Here is a 12,687-nt window from a genome sequence, read left to right as displayed (position 1 = left end):
ACGTGAAATACAAACAGCGAGCTTGTTTTCAAAATAATTTTTATCTCAGTTTAAGAAGATAACTTGTTGGAGCTAACGTAGCTAAAGGGCTACCACCGCAGCTATCAGGCCCAGGGTGGAGTGTTTTGTTATTGTTCATGAACTTATTGTGCATCGTTTGATGATATATATATACACCTGCGATAAAAGCTAAACGTGACAACAACAACAACGTCATCGCCTCGCGGGCACTTTGAATTCTCTAGTACTGTAGATAGCGTTGCAATGGAGGAAGGAGATATTGTCGACTAGCTTGCTTGCTAGCTAACGTTACGCAAGTCTTGTGAATGTCTAAACAGGGCTGATGGCATTGATGAAGATGATATCAATAACAACAATGCCTCTCCATGGCCCTATCTGGAATGAATTAATGGAAAAGATGACGTTGTGGGATGGATGCAGCAAGCGCGGTTGTAACATTATGCAAGTCTTGTGAATGTCTAAACAAACGGCATTGTTTGATTGATTGATTGAAAACTTTATTAATGACGCAATGAAGCATATAGCACTAGTTAGAGGGGAAATTCCGATTCCTCTCGGATTCATTCATTGAGCAGAACTGCAATTCGCTCAGCTGCAGAAACGTTGAGGAGACAATACCCACAGGACTTGGAGGAGAACTTTGTTTTCACTGTCTGTCTATTGTATACACATTCTGCCATGAATTGAATTTAATTGAATTGTAAAACGTTATTAACAGATTGCAGAATGGGTACAGTACAGTACGGCTCAATACATACAATTGTTAAGGGGATGCAGACCAGAGAAAGACTTTCGTCTTGTTTACATCAGGGTCCCCCATTTTCAATTCATCATGACATATATTGCTACATCTATACATTTATGACATGTACCAGACTTGCAAATACAGTACTGTTTGTGTTATAAAAATAGTCCAGAAAAGGGAGTATATGCATTTGACGTAGAAACTGTACATTGGAGGAGGTTGGGTAGGGGGGGGGGGGGGGGGGGGCTGTACATTGGAGGAGGTTGGGTAGGGGGGGGACGACTGTACATTGGAGGTGGGGTGGGGGACATACACTGTACAAACAAAACTGTACATTGGAATATTGACAAAACCATACTTGGTCATTTACTGTACATTGAGGGGGTTGTGTTAGGACATTTACAGGGGCCAGTCATAGCATACTGTGTTATTTTTTGATGGGCCCGAGCCATACTGTACATGGTCTGCTTGGTTTGATCAGGGGCCGCCGAGCCACTGTATACTGTACATGGTCTGCTTGGTTTGATCTGGCCGCCGAGCCACTGTATACTGTACATGGTCTGCTTGGTTTGATCAGGGGCCGCCGAGCCACTGTATACTGTACATGGTCTGCTTGGTTTGATCGGGCCGCCGGGCCACTGTATACTGTACATGGTCTGCTTGGTTTGATTTAGGGGAGTGGTCTGCCCTGCTTATATGGGAGGAATGGGGGTGTTGCAGCGTTGGGGATGTTTAAAAAATATAATTTAACACTTTAATTGCCAATGACGAGTTTCGGCGTCTTTCCTAGCCATGCTCAAGTTGCCGAGGACGCCGTAACTCGTCTTTGATATCAATATTTCAAAAATCTGTGATCGGAATCATATTTTCCATCCGCAGCCTTCACACACAGTTCTGAGCTCCTCTCAATCCTCTAGCGCATAGGTGTCAAACTCACGGCCCGCGGGCCAAATCCGGCCCGCCAAGTCATTTGATGTGGCCCCCCAAGAGCTCAGGAAAAAAAAAAAAAAAAAAAAAAAAAAAAAACATTTTTTTTTTTTTTTTTTTTACATTAATATTGGGTTAAAAAATAGCAGTGTTAAAATAATTGTGGGTTAATGCGTTAATAAAGCTTTAACTTTGACAGCCTTAGTTATTACACATTCTTACACATACATGTATGTTGAACATCTGAGGTAACAAAGGAAAAAAGCCAAAAGCACTTACTCCTCAGACATTCTTTGACAATTTTACAGCCCAAAATACAAAAAAGATCCAGGCGGAATAGGTAACAAAGGGTTGAAAAAATATTGTCTGAACTGTCGGATGCAAACTGGCTGTGTGACATAACCGAGCATCTCGCTCAATTGAATAAGAAGCTGTAGGGACGCAAACAAGTCCCACCCAAAACTTGACCAATATAGTTGTGAACTGAGACAACCCTTATTTTGTTATTTTCTAGTACAGTTACAGTTGTATGTTCATGCAGACACATAATAGCAATTTCATTACGAATTGAAAATGGGGGACCCTGATGTAAACAAGTCGAAAGTCTTTCTCTGGTCTGCATCCCCTTAACAATTGTGTGTATTGAGCTGTACTGTACTGTACCCATTCTGCAATCTGTTAATTAAAGTTAATTAAATTATCTTCCATTAGTTGGATGTATGGCCTCTGCAAGGTTGTGTGCAGCCATTTGTTTTTGTAACATCTGCTACATCTGTCCCACGTGTTCTTTGCAGCTCACAGTTGTTAGTTCTGCCCCTCTTGACTGTGACAAAAAGGTTTTGAACAAACTTAATGTCATAGCTTGTATTTGTTATTTACTTGAATGGTTTGATCATTGATTGGTGGAGTAATATGGGGTTCTGATAAACTAAAATTATTTGTTAAAATAACATAAGCTAACATATATTTTTACATTTATGCAAATGAATATGCAATATGTATAACTTGAATAAGTAATAAATACAGAAACACCATGTTTAACAATATGTAAATGTGTAGCTACATTTATTTTACATTACATTAACATTTATACGGTCTTTGGCCCTTTGAGGGCAAACATAATGCTGATGTGGCCCTCTGTGAAAATGAGTTTGACACCCCTGCTCTAGCGGTTCAAGAGCAATAGAATTTAAAAAGTTATATATATCATGAATTTAGACTTAGGCAATCAAAGTGTTAATATATAATATAATAATTTGTGCTTCACCTAAAAATTTGGTCAGCAGCCTCCACTGGCACTGGCACTGGCACTGGCACTGGCACTGACGCACGCACGCACGCACGCACGCACGCACGCACGCACGCACACACACACACACAGAGATCGCTAAGCACTCGATCGGCAGTGCACCTGTGTAAACAAAGCACGGTCTGACTCCTTCCCCCTCTAGCCCACGGTATCGGATTTCACTCAGCATTCACTGAGCATGCAGATTGATTACCAAACCAAGCCGCATTTCTCGGAGACGCGATCAGTTTAGATAAAAATATTTTTTGAACGGTATGCAGGATATAAGCAGTAAACACACAAGCTGTGGCCGCCGGAAATAGATGACGCAATGCGGCCATCTTGAAAAAAAATTGTAATCATGCATATGTAAATGTCCATAAAAGGGCCTAGATGAAAAAAATTATAAAAATCTAAATTCAATCTGCAATGGCATCGTTTTCAAAAAACGTGTTTAACATGGGAGTCAATAGGGACGTTTTTTGCGTCACTGCACAAAACATTTTTATGTATCAAACTTATTTTTTTTGCCAATCTTCGACACTCCAGGCTCTCATAATCCCACCCCAAAAAAAATGACATTAGCATTTATGTAAAAATCCTGAAAATGAATGAATATTTTATATGTATGTTGAGGACTGAAGTTAATAATGGTATTCATAATCTTTTTTTTTTTTAAGAAATTCATAAGTAAATATATATATAATTACATGTAAAGTACATGGGACATAAAATGTCCCAAAGGGTACACTGTGTGAAGTGTTTTAGTGGGGTGCACGAAGGAGAAAAAAAAAGAGAAAAATAAATGTTTGATGTTTTACTCAAAACTGTACTCCTGAATTATTTTATCCTTCAGGGCCTTTTTAAATCTCCCCTGAGAAGTACACAAACTTCAACCCGTCACTAAGACTATTCCACAATTGAACTCCCAAAATTGAAACACATCTAGCTTTTACATTAGTTCTTACCTTTCTATATGTTTTAAGAATACACAACCCTCTTAAATTATACTTTCCTTCTCTTGGTTGAAAGAGACATTGAATACAAGCTGGTAGGTTCTTACTCTTAGCACGAAAAATGATCTCCAAGGTTTTTATGTAAACCATATCTACAAATTTTAATGTGCAGGACTTTATGAATAATGGATTTGTCGATTCAAGGTAACTAGCTTTATTTATTATTCGAATAGCTCTTTTCTGTAGTTTAATAATAGGATCTATATTTGTTTTATAAACATTCCCCCAGACCTCAACACAATGTATGGCACCACAAGTGAAAAATACAATATACCGTATGCAAATATTTCTGGTTTAACAGCTCCCTTGTTTTGTACAGAATGCCAACAGATTTGGCTAATTTACCTTTGATATAATTATTGTATATGTGGCTTCCAACCGAGTTTGTGATCTATAATCACACATAAGAATTTTGTTTCACTCTTTCAATTTCTGTTCCATTTCAATTTCGTTTTATTTCACAGTCGGTGGGAACACCACCAAATACCATACATTTTGTTTTGTTTTCATTAAGAGACAACTTATTCCTATCAAACCATTTCTTTAACTTTATCAATTCCCTTTCTACTGTTTTCAACAATTCTTTTATGTCCTCCCCTGAACAAAGTAAATTAGTATCATCAGCAAACGTAACAATTTTCAAAATATTCGATACTGTAAAAATATCATTTAAATAAAGTATAAATAACTTGGGTCCCAATACGGAACCTTGTGGAACACCACAAGTCACTCTTCTAAGATGAGAAGAACACTCTATATCAGTGATGGCTGTCGGAGTGTAGAGCTATTATAAAAAAATTTAGACCACTTATTTTAACAAACAGAAAAATACCACTTACAGCACCTTTAACTCGGCATGTATTTAATTAATATATGTGTAACCTTGCACTGCTGCTGGCTTCACAAGATCATGTGAGAATCCATCTCGTCAGACTTGTGCGCTTGTGACCGAACCAACGTGGTTCGGACTGCTCAGCGTCCTGCGACCAACTACTGGCAGCTACGTCGGTTTAGATCGCCAGCCCTGTTCCAAACTCTCTTCCAAACCCTGTTCCCAACCAGCCCTGTTCCAAACTCTCTTCCAAACCCTGTTCCCAACCAGCCCTGTTCCAAACTATCTTCTAAACCCTGTTCCCAACCAGCCCTGTTCCAAACTCTCTTCCAAACCCTGTTCCCAAGCAGCCCTGTTCCAAACTCTCTTCCAAACCCTGTTCCCAACCAGCCCTGTTCCAAACTCTCTTCCAAACCCTGTTCCCAGCGCTCCAGAGAGTGTTTCAGTCTGTATCCATCTCAAGTTTCAAGTTTCAAGTTTCTTTAATAGTTGTCATACAGAGGTACAGAATACTTTTGTACAAAATGCTTCTTACTGTTGCGCTCCAGAGACTGTGCATGACAAGATAAGTATGAAATAAAAACATAGTAAAGATTAGAAGTAAAAAAAGAGGTCACAGTGTTCAGTTTAGACCTATGTACAATGTTCGTAGACGTAGTTACCATACAATATACAATACTGTGCAGTGTACTAATATACAATACTATATAGTGCAAGGCATAAATGGACGAGGTGCAGTTTAGGTACAATTCACAGTAGGTGTACGAGTTGTAGTGCAAATCCTTTATCAATAAATATAAAGTGTAAGTGTGTTTGTGTGATCTAAAGTGTGGAGAGTGGGTGCTGCAGTGTGTTGTTTGTTTGAGTGAGTGTGTGCGTGTGGGTGTGTGTGCTGTGTGCATTTGATGGTTGTTGCATAGTGATTATTGTTCGTTTAGCGATTATTGTTCGTTGTTCGTTTAGCAGCCTGATGGCCTGGGGATAGAAGCTCCTTCTGAGTCTTTCTGTGCTCGCCTTAAGACTTCGGTATTGCTTGCCTGACGGCAGCAGTTCAAAGAGGCAGTTGTTCGGGTGGCTCGAGTCCTTAATAATTCTCTTAGCCTTCCCCTTGCACCGCTTGTTGTAAATGTTCTGGAGGGTGGGAAGCCCCCCTTCAATTGTGCGTTCGGCTGAACGTGTCACTCTTTGTAGTCTGCTACGGTCTTGTGCAGTGCTATTCCCAAACCAGGAGGTGATGTTGCCGGTCAGGATGCTCTCTATTGTACATGAGTAGAAGTTCCTAAGGATCTTCTGACTGACTTGGAACTTCCTTAGGCGCCTGAGGAAGTAGAGGCGTTGTCGTGCCTTCTTCACAACACTGTCAATGTGTGTGGTCCATGTCAAGTCCTCGGATATGTGGGCTCCGAGGTACTTGAAACTGTTCACTCTCTCAACCGGTGCCCCGTCGATGCTGAGGGGGCTGTAGTCCTTGACCCCCGACCTCCTGAAGTCCACAATCATCTCTTTTGTTTTGCTGACGTTCAGGGAGAGGCAGTTCTCCTGGCACCACTGTGACAGGTTCTCTACCTCTTCCAGGTAGGCCCTTTCGTCGTTGGCAGAGATCAGGCCCACCACTACTGTGTCATCAGCAAATTTGATGATGGTGTTGTTGTTCCGCTGTGCTACGCAGTCATGTGTGTACAGGGAGTAGAGGAGGGGGCTCAGAACACAGCCCTGGGGGGCCCCTATGTTGAGCGTGATGGATGAGGAGGTGCAGTTGCCGGCTCTTACCACCTGGGGTCTGCCCGTCAGGAAGTCCAAGACCCACTGGCACAGGTCATAGTTCAAGCCCAGGTCCCTGAGCTTGGCTATGAGTTTGGAGGGGACTATGGTATTGAATGCTGAGCTGTAGTCGATGAACAGCATTCTCACATAGTTCCCCTGCCTCTTGTCCAGATGTGATGCTGCTGTGTGCAGCACATGGGCTATGGCGTCCTCCGTGGACCTGTTGGGGCGATATGCAAATTGCAGAGGGTCCAGGTTGATGGGGAGGGAGGAACAGATGTAGCCCTTCACTAGCTTCTCAAAGCACTTCATGGCTATGGAGGTGAGGGCTACAGGGCGGTAGTCGTTGAGGCAAGCGGGCGTAGATTTTTTGGGTACAGGGATGATGGTGGACTTCTTCAGACAGGTGGGGATGACAGCCTGTTCCAAGGACAGGTTGAAGATGTCAGTGAATACCGGGGCCAGTTGGTCGGCACAGACTTTTAGGACGCGGCCGGGGATGCCGTCCGGTCCTGCTGCCTTCCTGATATCCACTTTTTTACTGTATCAACATGTTGATACAGTGATCCTGCCAAGGTGTGGACGTTGCATTTTATGATGACATATTGGTGTCAGGATGTGCCTAAGTAGCTTATTTGATATATGGTCAAAACAAAACATATACATATCAAGAGTGTGCTTTTGATTTGGCTCAGTAGCATTGCTGTCCTTTTGTGCTGGAGAGCAGGACTCACACATATTTGTCTGAATATACCTGCATATAATCCTTCTATATACTTACTTATACACCTGCATATAACCCATATAACGGTATGATAGCATGTACACTAGTGCTGTATATACATGTATATATATGTACTGATTCTTACCGTATATATATCCACATCTGTCTGTACATACCTGCATATAAACTTGTTTACATATCTGTAGATACTATATCTATATCTGTAAATATCCCTTACCTACTCTTACTAGTTACACTGCTGGCCAGTATGACTTACGACCATAGTGTCTTTATACCTGTATCAGTGTACATATTAATACTACAACTCTGTACATACATCTGATTAGCACTAGTACTCATTTATATATTTCATACCCAGTTTAATCACCTGTACATTGTATATTACTATTGCACTTTACTGTTACATTAGTACTATCTATCCATCCATCCATCCATCCATCTATCAATACAACAATAACACCAGTGTAATTTACACAAGAAAAAGTATATTTCCTCATACCACCATGTCCTTAATGTACACTATAGGGACCAGCCACGAGTTAACTGGTGTTTCGGTGCGTTGTGGACCAGAGCCACAAGTTAACTCGTGGCAAGTTGTTATTGTTTTATTCCATATTAATAACGCTATTAACGTCCGCGATCGACTTGCAGGACCTACCCGCATATTTGATTTTTGAAACATGCAATACCGGCCAGATCCGCTTAGGGGCGCCATCGCTCCACTGCAGTATCATTGAGGGCGATTGAAAAAAAAATTACTGTCTGTGGGCGATTCATATGAGCCTCGATCCCAAACGAACACCCTCCATCTTTGATCCCGTTACCGAACGCAGATTTCAGCCTGGAATAATGGGATTTATGATCAACCAATGGACATATCGATCTACCAGATTCCGATGACTAATGACGAAATGCTGCCGGCGATCACATGGGCTGACGGTAGGATACTATTCCCCCAAATTACAGCTGGATTGGACATTGTTTTAAAACGCAACGTGATCGATCAGTGAAAATGGCTAATTGAACGCACACTGTATTGCTAATCAATAATAGTAATCGGCGTCGCCCGCCGCCCCCATTTCATCCATAGATGCTCTGTAATAGTCCGGATGCTACGCAGTTTGTTTTATTTCATTCGTATATATACAGCAGAAATGGCGTTTGATATAACGTGACTAGCCTTTAGCCTATTATCTAGCTCCCCAGAAAAAAGACTAGGCGAAAACTGCGATAAACCTTATATTCACGGCGCTATAAAATTACAACCAACCGATGGATTTTTATTTTCTTTAAGCCATTATGAAGGCACGGTTTATGCACTCAAGTGACAATGAGAATGGACAGATAGCAATACTATAAAGTATATATATAGCTGTTAGAAAGTACATCGGTTTGTTGACAACGCTCGGTCCTCTGGCCTATAAATCGGCGCGGGACGCTGGTCGTCAATGTGTTAATGTAACTTAGTACAGTAGCAACACGTGTGTTATTTTGTTGTTGTGTTGTCTGCACGTTTATTTTGCACTACTTTTATTGTCTTTTATACCTATTCTACCATGCATTGTTTTATTCTGTCAATTGTGTGCTGATTTATGTTAATTTATACAAACTGCTGTGGGGCACTCTGGACTGCGGTCCATGTGTGAAAAGTGCTATATAGATAGTTATTAATATTTATTATTGTTAGGGATGTCCGATATTATTGGCATTAAAATGTAATATCGGAAATTTTTTACATGTATTTAACCTTTATTTACCCAGACAAGCAAGTAAGAACAAATTCTTATTTTATTTATTGTCAAAAGTGTGCATAATGTTGTGTTAATTCCACGACAAGAGATATGTAATGTTAATAACGTGAAACTATTGCGTTTTGGGGGGGGGGGGGGGGGGGGGGGGGGGGAATCCCGCATATATCGGTATCGGTTGATATCGGTATCGGAAATTAAGAGTTGGACAATATCAGTATATCGGATATCGGTAAACAAGCCAATATCGAACATCGCTAATTATTGTTATATTATCAATGCGCGGCTGGTTCTGCCCTGGTTCTGGCCTGTGGCCCTGGTTCTGGCAGTTCTGGCCCGGGCCCGGTACCTCGGCAGGTGGGCGGCTGGCGGCTCCAGCGGCGGCTGGCCTGGCACTGGGCGGAGGAGGGCCCTGCACGGTGTAACCCTGGTTACAGGAGAAGTTCACCACGTCCTGGTAGTTGAAGCCGTCGCCTGTCGTGCGGCCATAGATAGGACTGCCTGGGTGGCCACAGGTCACGGCTGAGGGGGGAGGGGGGAGGGGGGAGAGAGAGAGAGAGAGAGAGAGAGAGAGAGAGAGAGAGAGAGAGAGAGAGAGAGAGAGAGAGAGAGGAGAGAAGAGAGAGAGAGAGAGAGAGAGCGCTCAATACAGATCAATAATGCAAGGTACAGTCACACTTAACATAGGAATATCATTATCCTTAACCTTCGGAATACCATTAACCTTCGGGACAGCAGCGGATAGGAATAAAGACAGGCATGACCTCAGTCACACAGGGTCACAGAGGGGTCACACAGGGGTCAACATCACCAAAGTAGCTCTCTTCTCTCTGTTTTCCTCTCTCTTCCTCCCCTCTTTCTCTCTCTTCCCTCCTCTCTCTCTCTTATCTCACTCTCTCTCTCTCTTTCTCTCTCTCCCACTCCAGGTCTCCACTCTTTTCTATCTCTCTTACAGTATATCTCTCTTACCTCTCTCTCCCCTCTCTCTTCCCTCTATCTTCCCTCTCTTTCCTCTCTCTTCCCTCTCTCTCTCTTACCTCTCTCTCTCTCTCTCTTACCTCTCTCTCCCATCTCTCTTCCTCTCTCTCCTCTCTTCTCTCTCCTCCTCTCTCTCTCTCTCCTCTCTCTCTCTCTCTCTCTCTCTCTCTCTCTCTCTGTCTCTCTTCAATCTCTCTCCCTCTCTCATCCCTCTCTCCCCCTCTATCTCCCCTCTCTAACCCCTCTCTCTTCCCTCTCTCTTCCCTATCTCTTCCCTCTCTCTCACCTCTCTCTCACCTCTCTCTCACATCTCTCTCTCTCTATCTTCCCTCTCTCTCCCTATCTATTCCCTCTCTCTTACCCTCTCTCACCTCTCTCTCACCTCTCTCTCTCTTCTCTCTCTCTTCCCTCTCTCTCCCTCTCTCTCCCTCTATCTTACCTCTCTCTACTTCTCTCTCACCTCTCTCCCCTCTCTCTTACTCTCTCTCCCCTCTCCCCCTCTCTCTCTCACCTCGCTCTCCCTCTCTCTCCCCCATCTCTCCCCCTCTCTCTCACCTCGCTCTCCCCCTCTCTATCCCTCTCTCTCCCTCCCCTCTCCTTCTCTCTCATTTCTCTTACAGTATATCTTCCCTCTCTCTTCCCTCTCTCTTATCTCTCTCTCTCTCCCCTCTCTCTTCCCTCTATATTATCTATCTTCTCTCTCTCCATTCTCTCTTACCTCTCTCTTCTCTCTCTCTTACCTCTCTCTCCCCTCTCTTTCCTCTCTCCCCTCTCTTACCTCTCTCTTCTCTCTCGCTTACCTCTCTCTCCCCTCTCTCTTACCTCTCTCTCCCTCTCTCTTCACTCTCTCCCCTCTCTCTTATCTCACTCCCTCTCTCTTACCTCTCTCTCCCCTCTCTCTTCTCTCTCTCTTATCTCTCTCCCCTCTCTCTTCCCCTCTTACCTCTCGATCCCCTCTCCCTCGCGCCCCCCCCCCCCCCCCCCCAGAACACTCACAGACGCAGGCGGGCCGCTGACCCGACCAGGAGTGGTCCTGCTGGCAGATCCTGACGGAGGAGCCCACCAGCCTGAAGCCCGAGTTGCACTGGTACACCACCGTGTCCCGGTAGCCGAAGTTCTCCCGATCACCTGGCCGTTCACCATCTGTTCGGGGAGGCCGCAGTGGACCCGCTGGGGGGGGGGGGGGGGGGGGGGGGGGGAGCAATCAGTGGACAGCTGGTGTGTTCTCAATGAGCTCAATGAACAATAACACTATGTAACAAACCATCAACTACACCCACATCCACACGCACAGACTCACTTAAATAAACAACTCACTGTAGCACCCACTTTAGACACTTAACACACATTATATTATTGATAAGAGATTGCACATGTCTCATACCTCATTGCACCTCACCACCACAAGGTGGCACCACAAGCTAAGCTATTGTATATTGTTGTAACTCAGTTACCCTCTCTACTTGCATTGTGTACATTGTATATACTGTACATATACTATATATGTATATTGAACATTTTTGTTTTGTTTACACTTGTTTACGTACTTGACTTTCTATTTTATACTTATATTATACTTATTTTATACTATATTTTTATTTTATCTAGCACACTCTCAGGAGCAAAACAGAAAGACGCATTTCATGCAAAGTATTCTGTATTTCTGTATGACAACTAATAAAGAAACTTGAAATTTGAACTTGAGCACCTTGGGTGTTTATGACATCATCTGCCCCCCGCCCCCCCCCAGCACCCAGGTGTTTATCCGCAGAGCTAATGATGCTAATGATGGAGCATCGCCGTCGGTTGTGTGATAGTTAAGGGCTAACCTTCTGTATTGTCACAGTGAAAGGGTTAACCGGCTGTCGTGTGGCAGTGAAAGGGTTAATCTCTTAAGACTAGCACAGCCATGGAGAAAATGCCACTAATTCCCGTCAGGAACGGGTTATAATGAGAAATATGAGAAAATAAACAGTGTAAACTATATATTACCTCTGAATATAAAAAATATGAGGTTTACCACAATGAATGTAGGTTTGAGTGACATAAAAAAAAAAAAAAAAAAAAAATTATAATTATTATTTTTTGGATGGAATAGCCACATCGACGGACAAAGAGCCACATGTGGCTTGCGAGCCACGGGTTGGCCACCCCTGCGCTAGACGCTGGCAAAGTGCTGTGACTTTCGTCTGTTCCAATGGCCCATATGTGGAATAATGTTCTAATTACATTTTTCTGAAGTTATTTTGAAATTTCAGAAACCGTGCAAGATAAAACGGGTACTTTTAGGAAAAGTCATAGAGTGACAGAGCTGGAGCTCGACCGAGTGACGAGGATACATTTATTGAAAATGCCTAGGGGTCATGTGACCCCTTGTCGGCTCTGCTAGTGTTAACTCATTGAGCGCCAAAAACGAGATATCACGTTTCTCACAGCCAACGCTTGAGCGCCAATAACGAGATATCTCGTTTTTAGTTCCTTTTTCCTTTTTTTGATTATTATTATTCTAAACACTCACGCGGGACTTTGTAAGTGTGCCTGGGACCTCTGGCTAGATTGTAATTGCAATGGCGATCAAATCCCGACAGGTGGCAGTATCACCTACCTTTTGAACTGCATGGGC

At 43.0% G+C, this 12,687-nt stretch overlaps 1 protein-coding gene across 1 annotated transcript in view; it reads right to left on the bottom strand.

The window, feature by feature from the left end:
- The window catches only part of LOC311223559 (CUB and sushi domain-containing protein 3-like), a gene marked incomplete at both ends in the record, with an annotated part of 752,195 nt that overhangs the window by 128,724 nt on the left and 610,784 nt on the right, over positions 1-12,687 (bottom strand). The window contains 5 exon segments of the mRNA XM_084308339.1: positions 9,436-9,501; positions 9,504-9,608; positions 11,061-11,183; positions 11,186-11,228; positions 11,230-11,234. Of these exon segments, the coding sequence (XP_084164465.1) occupies positions 9,436-9,501; positions 9,504-9,608; positions 11,061-11,183; positions 11,186-11,228; positions 11,230-11,234 (342 nt within the window).

The sequence above is a fragment of the Notolepis coatsorum genome (genome assembly GCF_963971535.1).
Source record: "Notolepis coatsorum genome assembly, chromosome: 2".
Taxonomy (NCBI): Eukaryota; Metazoa; Chordata; class Actinopteri; order Aulopiformes; family Paralepididae; genus Notolepis; species Notolepis coatsorum.
Note: the sequence above shows the minus strand (reverse complement) of the source record. Positions and strands in the feature narration are given on the sequence as shown.